This window comes from Thamnophis sirtalis, unplaced genomic scaffold (assembly GCF_051295495.1).
Source record: "Thamnophis sirtalis isolate CommonGarterSnake01/CBP01778 unplaced genomic scaffold, rThaSir2_p1.2 scaffold_9, whole genome shotgun sequence".
NCBI classification, from domain to species: Eukaryota; Metazoa; Chordata; class Lepidosauria; order Squamata; family Natricidae; genus Thamnophis; species Thamnophis sirtalis.
The window spans coordinates 76,953,253-76,968,615 of NW_028261389.1; the positions used below are offsets into that span (position 1 = coordinate 76,953,253).

General features: G+C 42.8%; 1 protein-coding gene across 1 annotated transcript in view; it reads left to right on the forward strand.

Moving 5' to 3' along the window:
• ERGIC2 (ERGIC and golgi 2) overlaps positions 1-15,363 on the forward strand; it is a 34,130-nt gene that overhangs the window by 15,732 nt on the left and 3,035 nt on the right. Inside the window, exons 6-13 of the mRNA XM_087722335.1 lie at positions 830-870; positions 3,287-3,388; positions 4,833-4,928; positions 7,690-7,745; positions 9,153-9,251; positions 10,042-10,139; positions 12,973-13,135; positions 14,752-14,831. Of these exons, the coding sequence (XP_087578461.1) occupies positions 830-870; positions 3,287-3,388; positions 4,833-4,928; positions 7,690-7,745; positions 9,153-9,251; positions 10,042-10,139; positions 12,973-13,135; positions 14,752-14,831 (735 nt within the window). The remainder of the gene's footprint in view (positions 1-829; positions 871-3,286; positions 3,389-4,832; positions 4,929-7,689; positions 7,746-9,152; positions 9,252-10,041; positions 10,140-12,972; positions 13,136-14,751; positions 14,832-15,363) is intronic.

The window sequence follows — 15,363 nt, forward strand, 5'->3', positions numbered from 1 at the left end:
ATATATTTATATATATATTGCTTTTTTGGCTTACTTATTTTTATTCTTGTTTTGCAGCCATTTGTACCAATTGTTCCAAATTTCATAATATTCCGACTCTTCTTTATCTTTTAATTTCAGTGTTAATTTGTCCATCTCTGCACAATCCAAAGGTTTTTTTTTATCACTAATTCATCCGAGGGGGGTATTATTTTATTTCCAGCATTGGGCAAATGCTATTCTAGCTGTCGTTAGCAGATGTGTTAATATGTACTTAATTTTCTTTGTATATTTCCCTTTGATTATTCCCAGTAGAAAGATTTCGGGTTTGTATTTTATCTGCTCTCCTGTAATTTCTTGCACCCATTTCCAAATTTTTGTCCAATATTTTTGTGTTTCCGGGCAGGTCCACCATATGTGATAATAAGTCCCTTGTACTTTATTACACTTCCAGCAGGTCGGCTTCATGTATGGGTACATTTTAGCCAATCTTGTTGGTGATAAGTGCCAACGATAAAACATTTTGTATATATTTTCTTTAAGTGCTGCTGATCGTGTTAGTTTATAATTTGTGTTCCAAATTCTTTCCCAATCCACTGGATCTATGTTGTAACCAAAGTTTTTGGCCCACGCTATCATGCAACCTTTAACTTTTTCTTCTTCAAATGTTACTTCTAATAAATATCGCAATTCCCATTTTCTAGCCCAGTTCCTTAACCACGTATCAAACGGATTTCAATGCTGAGTTATCTTTTTCTGCGTTTTTCCCAGACTCACAATTTTTTTTTTGTTCGAGAAACAAACGAAGACGGTTATTTGTCTCAACTTCCATCTTTTATTCTTGTTTTAGGTGATATTTGAACTCAGCCCCATGCAAAGAGAGTGGCAAAGGTAAAAATTCAGTCATTATCATCATTACGATTTCACTGGGATTTACAGTCACAAAGAAAAAGCAGGAGATTCCCCCCCCCCCAAAAAAAGAAAGCACAAGATAGTAAGGGAGGGAGGAGAACGGGGAAAACCCTGGGAAAAGATTCCAGAAGAATAAAAATGAATACTCTGAAGAAAAAGATAATATAACCATAAAAACAGGAAAAAGAAAAAGAAATTAGGAGAAAGGGGGAGAAGAAGAAAAATGATTAAAAGTGGAATTCTTGAGAGCCCAAGAGAAAATGAATAAAAGGAAGAAAGGGAAAAAGAGTTTCATTAGTAGATGAAAGGGAATCGTAGTATGATTAGCATTGTTACGTAACTAAATAAGAAATAAAGAAAGTTTGGATATTGTTAATTGTAGAACAAATTGAAAGAAATGCTCTCTCTGTTAAAATTTAATTAGAGGATATATCTTGTTTATTAGTAAAATAGACCAATAGAGAAATATGAAATGAGAATTTGGTGTAATTTTTGAAGGGGCAGCTGAAGATGTTGTTTATGTATTAAGAAAAGAAGTATAAAAATGGAGAATAATGAAAGAACATAATTTGGCTGAAAGTGAAAACCAAGCTTTGATGTAAAATGGATTAAGTAAATGAGAGGATGTAAAAGGAAAAGATCCAGTCAATGCTTTGTTTCTATAATAGGCATAAATTTGTATTAAAAAATAAAAATCTTTTGGGGAGGGGAAAAGTAATTATAATCATCATAATTCATGTCCCATCCAAAGTCACCTCAGTTCAGCTTTAAACAGGCTAAGTGCTTCCATCATTTCACTGATGAGTTGTTGCTCTGCAGTATTCACTACTAATGTTGCTTTATTGTGCAACTTGGGGGTGGAGTGAAAAGAGGCATCAGCCTAGAATTCCTACGTTGCCACAAGAGAACCAAGTCCAACCTCCTTTGAATACCATTGACGGTTATCTAAATCTAAGCAGGTTGGGAAGATTTGTTGATTAGTTGAGAAAATTCTGGTGCAATCCTTGGCTTTTAGCAACAGGCCAGTTTATTTGAACCTTAACATGTCTTTCATGGCTGATAGAATTCTTTATTGGCCAAGTGTGATTGGACGCATAAAGAATTGGTCTCCAGCAACCAAGTGATAAATCACGATCATAATTATCATAAAAAGAGATTCATGAGGTTCAACACTGAGTGATAGTCATGGGATACCAAATAAGCAGTCGACATAAATCATACTAGGGTACTAAATAAAATAATGTAGATCGTAAGATACAAGCAACAACGTTATAGTCATAAGGAGATAAAGAAATAGCTAATAGGAAAGATGAGAAGGATATTAATATAGCCCTACTAAGCAGTTTGACAGTGTTGTGAGAATTAGTTGTTTAACAGAGTGATGGCGGGGGGGGGGAATACACAAACACACACACACATATAACTATGTAATATAAATAACTATAATGTGTGATAGATAGACAGACAGACAGATATTGAGATAGATTGATGATAGAGATAGATGATAGATACATAGATTAGATAGACAGACAGACATGATAAATTGATGATAGAGATAGATAGATGATACATAGATTTATTGATTGATTGCTTGATAATATATTGATTATAGAGATAGATAGATTGATGATAGAGATAGATGATACATAGATTGATTGATTGATTGATAATAGATTGATTATAGATAGAGATAGATAGATTGATTGATAATAGATTTAGATAGAGAGATAAATAGACAGACAGATAGATTGATGATCGAGATAGATGATACATAGATTGATTGATAATAGATTGATTATAGATAGAGAGATAAATTGATAATAGATAGAGAGAGAGATAGACAGACAGACAGACATGATAGATTGATGATATAGATAGATGATAGATACATAAATTAGTTCACTGATAATAGATTGATGGTAGGTAGGTAGGTAGGTAGGCAGACAGACAGAGAGACAGACAGACATGATAGATTGATGATAGATTGATGATACATAGATTAGATAACTAGATTGATAATAGATTGATTATAGATAGAGATAGATAGCTAGATTGATAATAGATAGAGAGAGATAAATAGACAGACATGATAGATTGATGATATAGATAGATGATAGATACATAGATTAGATAGATACATACATAGATAATAGATTGTTGGTTGATAGATAGAGACAGACATGATAGATTGATGATAGAGATAGATAGATGATAGATGCATAGATTTGATTGATTGGTTGATTGATAATAGATTGATAATAGATAGGCAGACAGACATGACAGATTGATGATAGATAGATACATAGATTAGATAGATGATTGATGAGAGAGAAAGAGAGAATAGATAAAGAGAGAGAGAGAATAGCTGAATCTTTGTCTTTTGCTTTATTTCTAGGATATTACAAAATATTCAGGCCCGGCTGCAGGAAGAACATTCTCTTCAAGACATAATATTCAAAAGTGCTTTTAAAAGTGCTTCAACGGCACTTCCACCAAGGTGAGACCGTAGCTTCAGGGTCTCCTCGCCTTGGGGGGGTGGGGGACATGAAAAAGAACTGATGTAATCCAAAACAGGCCAATTCAGCGATAAAAGCCATGATGTTGACCGTATTTTTAGAATCGATACGCTAAACCATTTCTCGGTCGGGCAGTTTTTAATACCCAAAATGATAAAAGAATTGGGAGGGGGACCCCTGAAGGAAGATGCATATACGAGACATAGAGAGGTAGTCCTCAGCCTTATGTCCATTCGGTCAGCAACTGCTCAAAGTTACCGCAATGCTGGGGAAAAAAATGGATGTACAACCGAGCCTCGAAGTTGCAGCAATTGCAACACCCTTCTGGTCCTGCGATCATAATCCAGGCACTCAGGTGAGCAGCTGACAATTATGACCCTGCAGGGATTGTGGTCGTGTGGTTGGCAACCTTCCCTGCCAGTTTCCTGCAAGCAGAGTTAATGGGGAAGCTGGCAGAGGAGCGATGTCAATCAAAAAGAAGGATTAAATGGGGATTAAATCCAGATATAATTCAAATAAGGCTCAGATCTGACTGCGAAAAAGGTCTTTTCCAAAATAAATGCTCCTAAAAAATGACTAATTTTCTTTTGAAATTTGGCTCAAGACTCATGAATCCATTAGGGCGTGCTTTTTTTTTGGGGGGGGGGAAACCTGACAGTGACATGACCATAGTTTTCCAATATTCGAGAGGCTGCCAGAAAGAAGAGGGGGGGTCGAAGCAAGGACAAGAATTAACAGATTGAAGATCAAAACGATCCAACCTGGAACCAAGGAGAAATTTCCTGAAAGTGAGAACAATTAACCCGTGGAACGACTTGCCTCTAGACACTGAGGGTATTCCAACACGGGAGGCTTTTAAGAAGAGATTGCACACCTCCTTGTCTGGAATGGTATAGGTCAGGGAGCCACATGTGGCTCTTTCGTCCCTCTGCTGCGGCTCCCTGTTGCTCAAAATATGCGTCACAACTGCCAATATTTGCTCCCCCTGCTGACGAGATTGGTTTACCACTATGCTTAATACGCGTCGAGAAATTGGCAAACGGCGCGGCGTTATCTTCATTTTAGATGTCAAAAGGATTTTGTGACTCCGGGTGTTTTCTTTTCTGTGGTAAATGAGCGCAAATGGCTCTTTTGAGTGTTTAAAGTTGCCGACCCCTGGTATAGGTTCTCTTTGCTAGTCTAGGGGGTTGGACTAGAAGACCTCACAAGGTCCCTTCCCATCCTGTTATTCTATACCCAGTCTTCTAAGACACACCTGTAAGTCATTCCCCATTTTTTTCTCTCCATTTGAGAGCTTGTATCTACTTCCATGGTCATCGGAGAAGCAATACTTAACCTACGTTTTCTGGGAATTTGTATTTTGCAAGGCTTCGTGAAGTGCTACTTTTTAAGGAACGCGTGTTTTTTGTTTTTAAATCCGCGCAGGGAGGACAATTCCAAGCATTCGGCTGATGCCTGCAGAATTCACGGGCACCTCTATGTGAATAAAGTAGCAGGGAATTTTCACGTCACAGTGGGCAAGTATGTTCATTTCATTTCCTGAAACCTGGGTTTGCAACTTTTAAGACGGGGTGGGGGGATATACACACACACATATAACTAACTATATAATATAAATAACTATAATGTTACCAGCATGGCTGGCTGGGGAATTCTGGGAGTTGAAGTCCAATGCATCTTAGTTGCCAAGGTCCAATGCATCTTAGTTCCTACAGTAGGAAACCCTACTATAATCCAGCTTTTGCGTCCCTCTTCAAAACATCAGATGTCCTTTTTTTCAAGGGACAAACCAATCATGCAATCCTATAGAACAGGGGGGTCAAACTCAATTTCATTGAGGGCCGCATCGAGGCTGTGGCCGACAGGGTGGGTGGTGGGGGGCAGCTTGACGCTAATCCCAATCTGCTGGTATATTTCCTCTTTGCACTGGGGAGATCAGGCCGAAGCTGTTCGGATCTAGGCTTCCCCAAATCACGAAGCAGACTCCTTGTCCCGACAAAACCCCTTTTTATTAAGTTACTGTGAATTCCTCTCATTCGCATCCAGCAAAGTCTTTCAAGGGAGGATTTACAGTCACAGACCTTATCTGGCTTGGAGAGCTGCCAGGTCGATATCTGCAAAACTTGGCCAGGAGTCTCGGAGAGTCACGAACCAATGAAACGAACTAATGGTCTCCTGCAAACTCCACTCCCCTTTTGCTCCTCTTTTATTTCCTCTGGGAGGGGCCATTCATCGTCCACTTGTGGCCTTAACTCCCAAGTCGACCCCTGTTCTTTAGCTGTTCCTTCATCTGGCAACTCTGCCATGCTCACACTGGGAACAGGCTCCAGCTGTTCTTCTGCCTCACTGATGTCCGACTCGGAAGGCAGCTGATAACTGTCAGACGGCCCTGGCCACCCTCTCTGCCTCCGACACAGAGCCCTCATCCGAGCTTTCCCCAGACACCAGGACTGGCCCATCTTCCTCCTCTACCTCCTCACTGTCCGAATCTGCCGCCAGCTCCGCACACTGGGAACAGGCTCCAGCTGTTCCTCTCCCTCACTGATGTCTGACTCCAAAGGCGGCTGATAACTATCAGGAAGCCCTGGCCACCTCTCTGCCTCCGACACAGAGCCCTCATCAGAGCCTTCCCCAGACTCCAGGACTGGCCCATGTTCCTCCCCAACCTCCTCACTATCGGACTCTGCCACCAGCTCCACTGGCCTCTGGTGGGCCACAACAGAAGCAACGAGGGTAGACCAGACTGGGCCAAAACGATATGTCAGCCCCTTGCATTTTCCAGGATGGCCCCACGGGCCGAATCTGGCCTTCGGGACTTGAGTTTGACACTCCTGCTCTAGAACAATCCCCAACCTTTTTGGATTGGTGGCCTAGAGGGTGATTAAGGGGGTTAAGGGGGAGGGGGGTGTTAAGAGGGAATGTTTTTGTTATGCGCCCGAGCACCCATTGCGCCAGAGGGACAACACGAACCGGCAATTCAGGATAACGCAACTACAAATGATGGAGTTTGGTGAGGGGGTTTATAAATACGATTAAAACGATTTATAATAATCGATCGACAGAAGTCATGGTGGTGTGACTGGAAAGAGAGTGATTACGAAGGGAACTAGACAAGGGTCTCCACTATCGGCATTCCTATTTATACTGCCATTAGAGATTATTTTAAATAGAGAAATAAGACCAAACAGAGAGATAAAAAGCTATGAGGGTTAAGAAAAGAAGAATATAAGTTACAGGCATTTGCTGATGATTTGGTGTTTATTACGGAAGGTCCAATAGAAACAGAGCCAAAACTAATTGGAACAATAGAGGAGCATGGAGAAATAGCGTGTTTGAAGATTAATAAAGATAAAATGAAAATCCTGGGGGGAAAAAACATAAACAGAAAAACAGAAAAGAGAGCTGATGGGAAAACTGCATGTACAGGTGGTGAAAAAAGTACAATATTTGCAGTGGTGGGATTCAGCCGGTTCGCATCTATTCGGGAGAACCGGTTGGTAACTTTCTAAGCAGTTCAGAGAACCAATTGTTGGAAGAAATCTCCTTTTGTTTTTTTCCCCACTTTACTGGGCTAATCCTGTAAGGAAGGCAGGAAGGAAACATTCTGGTGTTGTTTCTAGCCTAATCTTTATTGCCCTGCTTACAGAAACTGCCTCTCCGGTTAACCCTTATTACATTGTCACAGCTAAGGCGAAGCGCCCATCGACGTGAGTGACCTTGAGTTGGCCAAGCCCACCCAGTCACATGGCCACCGAGCCCCGCCTACCCAGATAGTCATTAGGGCAGAGAACTGGTTGTTTGAATCCCACCATTGAATATTTGGGTATCCAATTGACATGTGTAACAATCAAGAGAGAGCCGAGGTGGCGCAGTGGTTAAATGCAGCACTGCAGGCTACTTCAGCTGACTGCAGTTCTGCTGTTCGGCTGTTCAAATCTCACCGGCTCAGGGTTGACTCAGCCTTCCATCCTTCCAAGGTGGGTAAAATGAGGATCCGGATTGTTGTTGGGGGCGATATGCGGACTCTGTAAACCGCTTAGAGAGGGCTGAAAGCCCTATGAAGCGGTATATAAGTCTAACTGCTATTGCTATTGCTATAACTATTATAAAGTGGGAAAACAAATAGAAAGAGATTTGGAAATGTGTATCTATTCCTTGATTAAGTCTGCCTTTCGATAACATCCTTGAATTCCAACACAATCTCTCTCTCTCCCCCCTTTCTTTCTTTCTTTCTTTCTTTCTTTCTTTCTTTCTTTCTTTCTTTCTTTCTTTTTCTTTTTAGGGCAATCCCCCACCCAAGGGGCCACGCACATTTGGCAGCCCTTGTGAGCCAAGAATGTAAGCCAGATCTTGTTTCTTGCCGCGGAAGTGTTATTTGTTGCCTGGTGCTTGGGACGAATCTTTCCAGACACATTGCCAGAATACTTTGTGGCGTACTCTGCAGAAGCAGCCTGCCTCTGGATGTGTGTGTGTGTGTGTGTGTGTGTGTGCCGAAACAAATCCACACCACAACTAGATTTTTGCAGCGTGTGTGGTTTTGCTGATGGAGAACGACATCCGTCTCTCCTTGCCACTTGGCACGGTTGTAAATGTTTTCCAGATGCTTTGGTCTGCTTTCTCACTAAATATTTCGGCATCATAATTGGCAGAGGCAATCTTAATTGGCAGGGCATGGATCGAAACCATTAAGGGATTTCCATGCTGTGTCCACAGTATATAACGCAATACAGATAATCCTTAATTTACGACCAAAATTTAGCCCAAAATTTCCTTCGGCTAAGCAAAGACAGTTTTTAAGTGAGTTTTGCCAGGGCACTGAACAAAAAAGACGCTTGGGACTGTTCTTCACACTTATCACACAGTCGTGATCAAAATTCAGATGCTTGGCAACTGGCTCTTATTTATGACGGTGACGGGGGTCGAGCGATCCCCTTTTGTGTCCTCCTGACAAGCAAGAGTGAACGGGGAAGCCAGAATCACTTAATTACCTATTGCCACCTCCGCACACCCCATTTTCCACCCATCCTGATGCCCGCACTCACGGAGGCCGGAAATGGGGCGCACGGAGGCGGCATTACGCTATGGCAATCCCTGCAGCCTGAAACAGCTGACCGTGGGGAGGCCTGACAATCAGCTGCTTGTGCTAATCAGGCTGTGCTGGAACTGAAATGGGCTGTTTGCTGTTTGCTACAAGGAAGCCAATTGCTGGGAGGCAGAGGGAGATTTTTTTTTCTTGTGCTAATCAGGCTGTGCTGGAACTGAAATGGGCTGTTTGCTGTTTGCTACAAGGAGGCCAATTGCTGGGAGGCAGAGGGAGATTTTTTTTCTTGTGCTAATCAGGCTGTGCTGGAACTGAAATGGGCTGTTTGCTGTTTGCTACAAGGAGGCCAATTGCTGGGAGGCAGAGGGAGATTTTTTTTTCTTGTGCTAATCAGGCTGTGCTGGAACTGAAATGGGCTGTTTGCTGTTTGCTACAAGGAGGCCAATTGCTGGGAGGCAGAGGGAGATTTTTTATTTTCTTGTGCTAATCAGGCTGTGCTGAAACAAACTGAAAAAGGCTGTTTGCTGCAAGGAAGGAAATTGCTGGGAAGCAGAGGCAGATTTTTTTTCTTGTTTCCCCCCCCCCCAAAAAAGCTAGGGGCGTCTTATACTTCAGAGGGTCTTATACTCCGAAAAATACAGTATGCGTGCCCATAGCTAAAATTACGATATTAACCAGGGTTTTCTTTCCGTTGTGTCTTCCAGCCTACAATTTCTCCCATCGGATAGATCACTTATCTTTTGGAGAGCTCATCCCAGGCATTATTAATCCTTTAGATGGCACGGAAAAGATTGCATCAGATCGTAAGTGGGTTTTATTTATCTTTATCGCAAGAGCTTTCTTTGTTGTTCCATTTGGATGACAATTCTCTTCTTGATTTCCTTGAGTGGCGTTTATTTGCATCATTTCCGTGGCATTTTTAACGACTCTGCCGATGTGTTAATCACAATCTCTGCTGAGATCTCAATAATTACAATAATAATTGGTAAGGTAATATTTTCAGAAATAAATATGTCATATTTTTTTACGGAATCTAGCCTCGATGATGGTATCTTACCTATGGAACATCTCTGGCTACCCCCCAAATTATTAATATATTTACATAAAGGCTAATTAGCATACAAGGGGGGTGTTGAGCCTTTTGTATAAGCCCAAGGAGATGGTATGCAGGAAAGAAGGCATGTGATTCCGTTTTAATTGTGGGTAAATGAGTTTATCTCGTGTTTAAATGCACTTCAAAACTTTCTCTACGACAGAGGAGTCAAACTCAAGGCCCGGGGGCCGGATCTGGCCCGCGGGGTGCTTATATCTGGCCCAGGGGCCGCCCTGGAAATGGGCCTGCGGTGCTTCTGCAAGTGAAAATGGAGTTTGCACCTGGCCCTCCCTAGCTCCATTTTCGCCGGCAGGGCGAGTGACGACAAGATGACCATGCCGCACCCCCCCCCGGCCACGCCCTCCCCCCCCCCGAGGTCAAACACAACCCTGATGCGGCCCTCAATAAAACCAACAATGTAGGTTTGTACTCAGACTGTTGTTTTCCTGCATGATGAATTTTGTTTTAACTAATCTTTTCTTTTAATTTGGGTTCTGCAGACAATCAGATGTTCCAGTACTTTGTTACTGTGGTGCCAACAAAACTTCAGACGCACAAAATTACAGCAGAAACGCATCAGTTTGCAGTGACAGAAAGGGTAAGTTCAAAAAAAATGACCAGTTTTTTTTAAAATGTGTGTGTGTGTGTGTGTGTGTGTGTGTGTGTGTGAACAGTAGGTGCTATTTTCTTCTGTCTTTTTCCTTTATGATTAAAAAATAAATAAAATAGAAGCCTTTGCAATAAACGGATGTGCATTCAAAGTCCCTAATTAAATTATTTCCAATTTTTTTTCCCTTTTCCTAATGTTCCTCAATACGGGCTAGGTCTTCCAAAAATAAATTTTAAACAGTAGCCACTGACATCTCGATTTTAGGGTTTTTTTGCATTTAAAAAAAACAAAACAATATTTATGTCAAGCCTCCAAGTAACACAAAATCCATGGTCCGACAGTGTCCTGTGGAGCTGGCAGCAGATTTGGACAGTGGGGAGGTTGGGGAGGAACATGGGCCAGTCCTGGAGTCTGGGGAAGACTCGGACGAGGGCTCTGCGTCGGAGGCAGAGAGGGGGCCAGGGCCATCTGGGAGTTACGTGCTGCCTCCGGAGCCTCCAGAGTCGGACATCAACGAGGCAGAGGAACAGGGGGAGCCTGTTCCCGGTGCGCGCATGCGCAGAGCTTCCAGAAGGCAAGAACAGTTAAGACAAAAGGGGCGACTCAGGAGTAAGGCTTGGAGAAGATTGGCCCCTCCTATAAGACATAAAAGATTTGTTCATTTTGTTCGGTTCAAACTCTGAAGCTCCATTTGACTCTGTGCTCCATTTGGCCTTGCAAACCTAATTGGCAATTAGGTCTCTGGCAGCGTTTCAAGGGAGATAAAGGTGGGTACTTATCAGCCTTACCCTGAAAGACTTTGGCAGACTTCTGTCGGACTCTTCGCAGACTGTTTGTGAATCATTGCAGGCTGGGAATGACCATAACTCCAAAAGGAATGCCACCTAGACACAACATTCCCCCCCCCCTTATCTTTACAACACCCTCTTTCCACAGTAAGAAAGTGGCGAGCCTAAAGTATCATTAAATTAATTTACTCACAATCCTAAAAGCTAATAGAAAAAGAATACAAAAAGGCTACAATAAAATATCACTCCACATACCATATTTTTCGGAGTATAAGACGCTCCGTAATATAGATAGACAGATATCTGGATGAAACGGAGAGTCAGTGCCACTCAAAATCAATGCACTTGTGGATTTTTAAATCTACAGCTACCGTATTGTTCGGAGTGTAAGACGCTCCGTAGTATAAGACGCACCTAGCTTTTGGGAAGGAAAACAAGGGAAAAATATCTGCCTCTCCCTCCCAGAAATTTGCCTCCTTGCAACAAACAGCAAACAGTAGAGGCCATATACACTGTTTGTAGTGTTACATTTCAGACTATACTTCTACAGATGTTAAAATTGATGTGCTTTTCTGGAAGTATACGTTATTCTCTGCTATTTAAAAGAAGATAAAATAGCACTAGGCCTCTTCAAATCAAAAAATTATTTTAAAAAGCTTCTTCATTTTGTTAAGCTGTCCAGAACAACAATAAAGCAGTCTTTAAAAAATAAGTCTCATAATCTGAACATTCTATAGGCATTTATAGTTATTGACTTGCCTCCTTGCTGCAAACAGCCTGATTAGCACAAGGAAAAAAAAATCTCCCTCTGCCTCCCAGCAATTTGCCTCCTTGCAGCAAACAGCCAGTTTCACTGTCAATTTCAGCAGGGGCCTCCCGATCATCAGCTGTTTTGGGCTGCAGGGATTGCTATAGCCTATTGCAGCCTCCGCAAGCCCCATTTTCCCCCTTTGCTGCAAGGAGGCAAATTGCTGGGAGGCAGAGGCCAAAGAGAGGGGGCTGGTAGGTTGGTGGGGCTACATTCAGTGTATAAGACGCACCCAAATTTTCACTCTCTTTTAGGGGGGAAGGTGCGTCTTATAGTCCAAAAAATATAGTATTTGTTCAGCTGGCTATGCTTCGAGCCGAGGTGGCGCAGTGGTTAAATGCAGCACTGCAGGCTACTTCAGCTGACTGCAGTTCAGCAGTTCGGCTGTTCAAATCCCACTAGGCTCAAGGTTGACTCAGCCTTCCATCCTTCCGAGGTGGGTAAAATGAGGACCCGGATTGTTATTGGGGGCGATATGCTGACTCTGTAAACCGCTTAGAGAGGGCTGAAAGCCCTATGAAGCGGTATATAAGTCTAACTGCTATTGCTATTGCTATGTCTTCTGCCCAATGGTAGAAGGGCGGAGAGACACTGACCAGGGTGTGAATCATCTCGGAGTATCTTCCTTACTCTGCTAAAGCAGCGAGACCTGGCGATGTCATCCAGTGGTGTTAGAGGGCAACTAATGGTTACGTCTGACAAATTGATAACTCTCTGTAGGGCTTCCTGTCCGCAGCAGTTAAACCAGCGTACCATACTATAATGCAATATGATTCAGGGTGGCCCAATCTTGGCAACTTGAAAAGTTGCGGCCTGGCTGGGAATTCCTGGGAGCTGAAGCCCACAAGTCTTTAAAAGTTTCCCAAGTTGGACAATAGCAATAGCAGTAGACTTATATACCGCTTCATAGGCCTCTCTAAGCGGTTTTACAGAGTCAGCATATTGCCCCCAACAACAATCCGGGTCCTCATTTTACCCACCTCGGAAGGATGGAAGGCTGAGTCAACCCTGAGCCGGTGAGATTTGAACCGCTGAACTGCTGATCTAGCAGTCAGCTGAAGTAGCCTGCAGTGCTGCATTTAACCACCGCGCCACCTCGGCTCTCGGACAACCCTGATTTAGGCAGCCTTGTGTAAGTAAATCTTGAGTCTTCATTTGTCTTTGACTTAATATGGCTTTGCAAAGCTATCCTTGATTTGGTTTTCCTTATCGCGGCTTTCCCTAGGAACGTGTGATCAACCACGCAGCCGGGAGTCACGGAGTTTCTGGCATTTTCATGAAATACGATATCAGTTCCCTCATGGTGACTGTGACTGAGGAACATATGCCCTTCTGGCAGTTTATAGTCAGGCTCTGTGGTATAGTTGGAGGAATTTTTTCTACTACAGGTAAATACATTCTGCTTTCCCCAGAAAATAAACCCTAGCATGATTTTTTTCAGGATGCTCATAATATAAGCCTGTTCTGACCCCCTCTTCTGTCCAGCAACAAAATGCCGAGACAAGCTTAACTGGAATGTACTTTAATTAGCAAGACACCAAAACCTCGGTGGCTGAAAGCCGAGCAGAACAAACAGATAAGGACCTTGGCAGTAATTCAGACAAACTCAGGCAGCAATAAACACAGATAAGGCTTGGCATCAATCCAGCCTGCCAAGCTCACAGTACTGTCCTCCGACATTCAATCCTGCGTTGACTTCTGCAAAGAGGGGCGTGTGCACAAGTGGCTTTTTATAGTCTGGAGAGGAGCCTAATGACCACCAGCTGAGTACAATCACCTCCTGTAATTGCGTAATTGTTCCTGATGCCTAGTAGCTCTTCGATGGCGTGCATCCAGGAACAACTCACTGCTGGCGTCTGGCTCACTCTCCCTTGTCTCCTCCCCACTAGTCCAAGGCTCAGGCGTCTCCTGGTGGCCAACCAGCCTCTCTGCGCCCTGCTCGGAGTCGGAACCCTGTCCAAGGTCCTCCACCTCCTCCAGAGCCGACTCAGAGGGCCCCTCACTGTCGGAGTCTGGTGGCAGCTCCTGCTGGGCCACAACACAAGCCCTACCTCAAAAAATAAACCCTAGTCAGCTAAATGGACACATTTAGTACCATGTTTCTTGGAAAATGAGACCTAACTGGAAAATAAGACTTAATGTGACACTTGGAGCAGAAATTAATATAAGACCCGGTTTTATTTTTGAGGAATTATGAGTATTACAGATACAGGAGCTCCTCTACATACAACCACAATTGGGTTCAGAATTTCCATCATTAAACAAGGAAGCCACATCTCATTTTATGACCTTTTTTGCCACAGTTGTTAAGTAAATCAACCACAGTTGTTAAGTAAATCAACCACAGTTGTTAAGAGAATCACCACAGTTGTTAAGAGAATCAACCACAGTTGTTAAGTAAATCAACCACAGTTAAGTGAATCACCACAGTAGTTAAGTGAATCACCACAGTTGTTAAGTGAATCAACCACAGTTGCTAAGTGAATCACCACAGTTGTTAAGTAAATCAACCACAGTTGTTAAGTGAATCAACCACAGTTGTTAAGTGAATCAACCACAGTTGTTAAGTGAATCACCACAGTTGTTAAGTAAATCAACCACAGTTGTTAAGTGAATCAGCACAGTTGTTAAGTGAATCAGCCACAGTTGTTAAGTGAATCACCACAGTTGTTAAGTAAATCAACCACAGTTGTTAAGTGAATCAGCACAGTTGTTAAGTGAATCAGCCACAGTTGTTAAGTGAATCAACCACAGTTGTTAAGTGAATCAACCACAATTGTTAAGTAAATCAACCACAGTTGTTAAGTAAATCAACCACAGTTGTTAAGTGAATTACTACAGTTGTTAAGTGAATCAACCACAGTTGTTAAGTGAATCACATGGTTGTTAAATGAATCCGGCTCCCCCACTGGCTTCGCTTGTCCGACGCTGGTAGTAACCACGTTTACAGTATCAAATAGAAATACCAGCCTAACCAAATGCTCAACTTGTTCTCTTACTGTAGGCATTTTACACAGCGTTGGAAGATTCATAGTGGAAATTATCTGTTGCCGTTTCAGACTGAAGTCTTCCGAATCTACACCTGTAAGTATCTTCTGAGTAACACCTGGGATGTTCATAGAAGAGGTGCAGCTCAGGATCAAACTGTGAGGTCCTTGGTGCTCGTCTTGAGCTTGGTTGTTTCCTCACAGATGTCTCACGGCCCAACTAGGAAACATCAGGGTGAGATATCTCAGTCAGGCATCTGGAAGGGACCTTGCAGGTCATCTAGTCCAACCCCCTGCCCAAGCAGGAGATGCTACACCCTTTCTGACAGATGGCAGTCCAGTCTCTTCTTGAAAGCCTCCAGTGATGAAGCTCCCACAACTTCCGAAGGCAACTTCTGTTCCATGGTTCTCACCGTCATAAAATGACTCCTTATTTCCAGGTTGAATCTCTCCTTGATCAGTTTCCATCCATTATTCCTTGTCTGGTCCTCAGGTGCCTTGGAAAGGTTTAGCCCCCTCCTCTCCATGGCAGCCCCTCATATATTGGAAGACTGCTATCATGTCTCCCCTGGTCCTTCTTTTCATTAAACTAGACATACCCAGTTCCTGCAACCGTTCTTCATATATTT